Source organism: Alligator sinensis, unplaced genomic scaffold (assembly GCF_000455745.1).
Source record: "Alligator sinensis unplaced genomic scaffold, ASM45574v1 scaffold630_1, whole genome shotgun sequence".
Taxonomy (NCBI): domain Eukaryota; kingdom Metazoa; phylum Chordata; order Crocodylia; family Alligatoridae; genus Alligator; species Alligator sinensis.
The window spans coordinates 498477-505791 of record NW_005842522.1 but is presented as its reverse complement, the minus strand read 5'-3'; the positions used below and the strand labels follow the sequence as shown (position 1 = coordinate 505791).

The window sequence follows — 7315 nt, the reverse complement described above, 5'->3', positions numbered from 1 at the left end:
GAAAGAGTAGTTGAACAAAGGCATGAAGGAGGCTATGCATAAAACTCACGAGTAGTTTAGGAAGCCTGCAGGAAAGAGGCCAACAGATTTTTGTGTCTTCAAAACATCTCCTGAATCAGCTGGAGTGATTGAGAACTTTGTGAAGGCCAGTTCCTCTGCATCTAAAAATGCCTTTTTAATTTTGTAAAAGACTCTAAAAATTGCTATTTACATGTTATGATTCATTTAAAGATTTGGCTGGTTCTGGGCTGCAAGATTTAATGTGAATGTCAGTGGAATATAAGAGATTCGAGGGCACACATCTACTCCCATGCCCTCGTGGACTGGTGGCATGCGGCAGCGTGCAGTGGAGGGAGCCCCCCTCTGCAAGTCCCGCGGCTCCCTACCCCAGCTGAGCAGCTTGTCCCATCCCCAATCCCTCCCTTGCTGTGGGGGTGTTGATCTGAGCCCCCCTCCACATCTCTTCCCTCCCTACTGCGCCCACTACAACACACTTACCAGCTGGAGGCAGCTCTGTCCAACATCCTCGAGGACTTATGCCTGTGTAGTCTATGGCCGAATCTCCGAATCGGTGCCGAATCTTCGGATCTGAATTGGCCGAATCGAATCGGGCCAATGATTCGAATCAAATCACTGTCCCTCCAAATCGGCCTAATCTGAATCTGAATCGAATACTTGCCACTTCACACAGGCCTAATTCCTAGGTCTTAGAACCTTATAGAAAGACTGATGGAATTCTCTGAGTGTTTAAGGTTTTGTTCTTTAACCAGTAAGAACAGTGACAATAAACACAGATACAGTAATCCCATGCAGAGCATGGGGTTAACATTGCAGTTTGTTCCTTCCTGGTCACAGTTGATGCAGGACCTGTGCTTTGGCAAAGACATATACCCTAGTTCTCTTAAAAAGGGAAAAGCTATCTTCTGCTTGTTTGGGGAAGGGGCGTGCCATGTTGACAAAGAATGTGTTAATTTAACAAGGATGTGCTTAATGTTCAAAATCTTCTTGGCATTTAGTAATATTGATTAATTCCCCCTCTGTACAGCTTTACCTATTTTCAGGATTTAATAGACTATATCTCAAATATGCATCAAATGATTAACTTTGCTCATATCTGAAGCTACCTAATTAAGCAACAAGTGTTCTGAGAACATATAAAGAAGTTTAAAATGATGTCAAAATGGGATATTTCATATCGGGTTAAAGATCAGTATGCTAGATGTACTGTAAATTGTCTGAGACAACATATCAACATTACTGCTGGTTCTTTTATTATTACTATGCTCCTAGTTTTCTTCCATGTGGATATATTCAGGCTTGTCTATGGATGTATGTCTTCTTTATCTTAAACAGCAAGGGCAAAATTCTGCTTTGCCTGCTTATGTATCCAAGTCCCAGCCATATTTTATTCTGCTTATGCATATGTCGTTCAAGATTTCACCCTGCATATAGTGCATAAATTCTATGTAAAGCTGAAAAGCAGCAGGAAGAGGAGAGTAGAGGAGTGCCTTCCCACAATTTAGGCCATTAGCCAGGTTACAGGCCCCCAACAACCTGAAGGGATATGAAATTCCATTTCTGTAGTCCTGTTTGGAGAATCAGCCTTGTTATGCTATTAAAAAATCCACAGTTGTTAAGCGTAGGAGAGCAGAAAATGCAGGGGAAACATAAAGGAAACTGATAAAGAAAGCCATAATATCCTGCATCAAGTAGTGTAGAGATTCTTTTTTTAATGAAAGTGAATGAAAATCTTATCTGCACTCATTACTATTAATTTTCTAGTTACTATACAATCTTAGGATCAGATTCTGATGTTCATGTTTATACTGATATTGCTCTCAGTATAGTATTCTCCTGTATACAGTTGAAATATCTATCTATTGCTGTCATTAGTCCAGTAGCACAACAGACTCCAAGCAAGATTGGGGCCCTATTGTACTAGGCTGTGTGCGTAAACATAGTAAGAAACAACCTTCTCCCAAAAGACTTATGGCATAAATACACAAGAAAGACTATCAGCATACAAAGCTTTTATCCTCCTGGCTTTTCCCAACAGTTTAAAAAATAAGAAAGCAGTCTTCTCTCTCTTTCTTCCCCTTTCTTAATACATACCAGTGGGAGTGAGAATTTGAAGTCAGTAAAATTTATGTCTAAGAGAAAGCTTGTATATTATGTAAACATCTTAGTTAAGGAAATTTAAATGAAAGAAATGTATTTTGAATTAAATTCTGAATGTACTAAGGTTAGGAATCATTCATCTTTTTTGGAAATAAGTTCAGTAATATCACTGTAATTCCTGTGAAAATTCTCCCTGCATTCAAGACTCATTCCCATTGGTTGACAAGTTCAGTGCTTCACTGGAAAGTAGCAGTCATGGTGTTACACAATTTACCAATTGCTTGAAATGACAAGCAAGACTTTATGAGGGGGATACGGCAAGATGCCGTGTTTATTGATTAGAATATTCAAAAACAGTGCTCATTCATTCACACACACTTGCTCTTCAGATGTTGTAGTTACCAAAGTCCGTTGCTCAGCACTACACTAGGTGGCCAGCCTAAGACTACAAGAGGAGGAGCGGGGCCTCATGCAGACATGTGTCTGTGCCCCAGTGAAGTATGTGGTGTTACCCAACCTCCTGCTGCTAAGTCTCTCCTCTTTATAGGGGGTATCAAATTGGTATTGAGTGACCAGTTCTACCTTTCTTGACTTGGTGCCTTCTTTGTTTGAACCCCAGTAATTTTCCACTCCGGCAAACAGATGAGTTTACTCGGCAACATTCTGAGTGTTGTCCTTCAGAGCATCTGGCATATCTCAGAGCCTCCTGGTTATCTCTTTTCTTCTTGCTGTGTCTGTTACAAGCTGTATCTTCAGCCTATCCTTGGAATTCTTTCGTCTTTTGGTAACCTGTTTGTCTGCACATCATTCTTTCAATATTTTCCATTTGCTTCACACTCACTCATCCGTACATGCAAACTATAGTCTTACAAAGCAATTGTTATTCATCATTTATACTCTATAATAACTATCTCAAATTGCTACAATGGGAGGTCATGATAAGGACGGGAGGAGTCAGATAGTTGCAGGATTGAGTTATATTCTTTATTCCATGGAATTTTTTTCAAGAGAGCAGAGTAGCTATGTAGAGGTTTTCTTGCATATCTGGTAAGTATTGTGTCTCTCTTTGGCTAGATATACTTGATCCTGCTTCAGCGATATTATGAAGTCCTTCCCAGCCCTATATGTGTATGATTCCATAATTCCAGTTACCCAATCTGATTAATTTTTTATCAAGAAAAGTGATATAAAACCCCTGACTACATAGGTTTCTATTAGCACCAAGTTGATAATGTACATCACAAAGTTTCTGTCTCTGATTTGAATATCTTGAGTAGATGTCCATATGAATCCTAAGTCAAGATCCCATGGCACTGCATTTTAGGTTTCTTTGCTCTTTGGTTTAATCTCTAATGAATACTAATGTATTTTCCTTTTCTTAAATATTAAGTGCTTTAGTTGGGGATGAGAATTCTACTATTTCTGAGTCTGGTTTACTTTTGCAGAGCTGGGAGTTTGGAATCCCCTTGTGCAGAGAGCTAGCCATTCAGTATGAAAACCTTTATGATTATCAGAGCCTCAGCTGGATTCGGGTAAGTGAAATCAGCCCCTTTCCCTCTAAGCTCTTTATCCTTTCCCTAGTCAATACTGCTGCATTGTCAAAGGATTCTGAATTTAAAATCCCCAAGATACTACTTTTCTCCCAACTAACCGTACTCCTTTCTGAGAGTAGAGACAGACATAGCAGTTGTGCTGGCATCAAAGGGTACATGACCTCTGATGCATGTTCCCAACTGAGTCAATTTTTTTCCAGTCTTTTTTTTTTTTTTGAGACCTAATGGTTATGCCTCCTTTTTTAGAAAGGTTAATATACCATATATCCTCGCATATACCTATACCTTTCCTCCAAGAACCAGCTAGGGAAAATTGGGATGCACATTATGTGCGAGGAAAAGGGCTCCCCACACATTGAAAAATTTCATGGTGGAGCAGATGTGTAGAGCTCTGGCAGCATTAATCATCACAGCTCTGGGTTTGACCCAGGACATGGCCCTGGACCCAGCGTGCTAGGTCCAACCCCAGACACTGGCTCTGGAGCCACATACCAGGTTAGACCCACCATGCAGCTCTAGAGCCAACATGCAGCCCTGGACACGGCGCCTGGTCTCAGGCAGCTCTAGAGCCTGACCAGACCCTGGTGTGCAGCCTCCCAGCCCCAGCACATGAGCTCTGGAGACCCCAGACCTAAGGTTCTTACCTGTACTCCAAGGTAACATTTTTTTTCTTCTTGAAGTCTTCCAAAATAGGATGTGTTATATTCTGAGGTATGTTATATGCAAGAAAATACGGTATTCAGGAACCAAAACCAGCATCTTAACTCAGAGTTCTGTGGCTTAGCCAAAGCTGCCTTGTGCACAATGATCCTGAAAGCCTGCTGTTGACGTACATGTCAGCTTTATTGTCACAGTACTGACAGGTGGGAAATAGAAGAGGAGGCTGTAAAGCTCTCTTTCCTTCCTCCAAACCATTTTTCATCCCTGTTATACTTCTGCATGTCCAAAACTTCAAATGGTCTAGTCCAACTCCACTTCAGTCTTTTCTTGACCTAAGTTACCTGCTGCAGACAGTGGAGGTGATATGATATTTTGGCCAGAAGGTGCTGCAGAAGCTACACTTTTTGGAGAGAATCTGGTTAGATCAGGGAAATGGGAGTCAAGAGACCTAGGTTCAAACCTCAAGGTTAACAGTAATTAACTGCAGTTATGTATTCAGATTGTACAAGTAAATTTTCTTTCATTGGGGAAAAATAGGATTCTCTCTGTTTTTGTCTCCCAAAATGCAAAATGGGCATGATTAAAATTAAATATTTCACTAAGATTTTGTTTAATTTTTCAAATACTATAAAGTGCTTTACAATCCTTTCATGAAAAGTACTATATTAATGCAAAATATTAAAAAGAGATACTATTGTGGTTTAAGATCCTGCAAGTGTAGCAAGAAATCTCATATTGCTCACAAGATCCTGCAAGTGTAGCAAGAAATCTCATCTTTCTCCCCTTTTCTATCCACAGAAAATGGAAGCTACGTATTTTGATAACATCATGGAACAGCAGCGCTTGGAACCTGAATTTTTCAGAGTTGGTTTTTATGGTCGGAAATTCCCCTTCTTCCTGCGGGTAAGCTAGTTTAATACAAAGTGCAACATAGCAACCTGATTTTGTGGGGGAGAGGAATGTTGTGGCATCAATTCTTCTGATGAATGTTAAAAATGAGACTTGCTTGAAAAAGAACACTGATTAATCCAACTGGCAGGCATTTTGTGTCATTTCCACTGGGTTCTCTGCTGCCCTAGGGCTGTGTACTTTAATATTTCATGTTGTTTGTAACTCTCAGGAATAGTCAAGGATAGCTGCATCAGCACCTAACGTTTGGGACACTTGAAGCTGGTTTGTGGTTTGCACGCAAAGAGACTAAAAATAAACAGGCATGGAAAATTTTTAAACCCAGATGGGAAGGTGACCATATTACATGCTGAGTGCTGTGAGGTGTGCAGTTTGGCATGTCAGTTTTGTACCTACAGCAAAGAAACAGATAGCTTGTTACATCTGCTTCTGTAAAGCCAACTTGCAGGGTAAATTCAAGAAGTTGGACCATTGGGAATAGTTCTTGGTGAAAACAGATTTTCAAGTTCATAGAGTTACAAACCCATATCGGAAGCCTGATATATGCAAATGTGTGCCTTTGAAAACCTGTTAGATTCAGCTTAACTTCTTCACTAATCACAACACACGGTTGCAGCTACTCAGCCCTGTGTACTTACAGACTTCCACCACTTCATATCACATCAAACTTACAAAAGCGTTGAATAGGATACAGAGCCTAGTACTGGGCTGATGGACTTTCGTTTACCTGCACATTAGAATTTTCAGAGATATTCAATCACAGGTATAATAATTCACTAATATTGCTTCTTTTCTACTTGAAAAGGCATTGAGCCTGATTGTTTGCTGGTGTACATAGGTCATTTGAGTTTAATGTTGATTTTTAAGAAACAGGTTTAACTCCTTATTCTAATAGAGAAACAACCCTAAAAGTGGGGTGGAGCTCTGTAGGCTTGTCCATACTGATTGTATTACTGGTTCAGATGTATGGAATTTGTGTGAAAAGTTTTGAGTAGATACAGCCCTATCCAACTGTGTTGACAAGCTAGCTTGTGACAAGCATTCAGGTTCTGTTAAAGGGAAAGTATAGTAAGAGATGGCAAGAAGCATAGGAGAAGAGGAGGGCAAAGTCTTATTACAGTAAGAGTGCAGAGTTCCTTTGGTTAGCAATATACACGTTTTGTAGGTTTCACATTTTTAAGGTGCAGATACTTTGGGAGAAGTTTGTACAAGAATTGAAATTGTGGTTTATAGGTCTTTTATAAGAAATGTATTTTATGGAGAGATTGAAGGCGAGAAGGCAGGTATGAATTGGTCAGAAACAAAGGCATGAACTGCTGAAAAGTGGCATAGAACAAGAGAGAGAGATGAGATATGAGGAGGGAAACAAAATGGTTGCCAGGCATGCATTTTGAATGAGAAAAAGGAGCTTAAAGGAGGCAGAAAAATGGGAGTTGTAAATTTAAGCTAAACTGTGCAAGATCTTTATTGAGTTTGAATTTGTTGTGGAAGATGAGTAGGAGTGGGTGAAAAAATCAGAAGAGATTACAAATGTTACACTACTGAAACAAAAAGATGATCAATAATGACAAGCATTTAACGGGTGTCATGTAGAAAATCTTACATGACAAACATGATTTCTCAGACTCAAGGACCATATAGAAAAACCTAGCAACATTCAAAAGGATAGCAACAAAATGCAAAATTGCCAACCCTTTTATGGAGATCTTCAGAGAAAATTACCTCAGTGTCCCATTTTACAACTGGCAAGGAATATTTCAGGAAATGAACAATAACCTAGTCAGCATAGCAGAGACAGCATGCCTAGGATATAAAGCTCCATAAGATAACACCACCTGTCCTTCAATCATGGACCTGTAGCTTGTGGTTGGATAGTATGTATGTATAACAGTATTCATGATTTTTCATTGCACAACAATTATTCTTGGTTACATTCTATAATTCAGCGTGGGTATTGCTGCTGGTGACATTAATGGCAAACAGAGTGTACATAATTATAATCTCCATTAATTCTGTAATTATATTCCATAGCAGTGTTTCTGATAGCTGATTAATAGTGTACCAATCTCAATAAA

General features: G+C 39.5%; 1 protein-coding gene across 1 annotated transcript in view; it reads left to right on the top strand.

The window, feature by feature from the left end:
- DOCK3 (dedicator of cytokinesis 3) overlaps positions 1-7315 on the top strand; it is a 590333-nt gene that overhangs the window by 522489 nt on the left and 60529 nt on the right. The window contains exons 39-40 of the mRNA XM_025213329.1: positions 3564-3650; positions 5130-5234. Coding sequence (XP_025069114.1) covers positions 3564-3650; positions 5130-5234 — 192 coding nt within the window. The remainder of the gene's footprint in view (positions 1-3563; positions 3651-5129; positions 5235-7315) is intronic.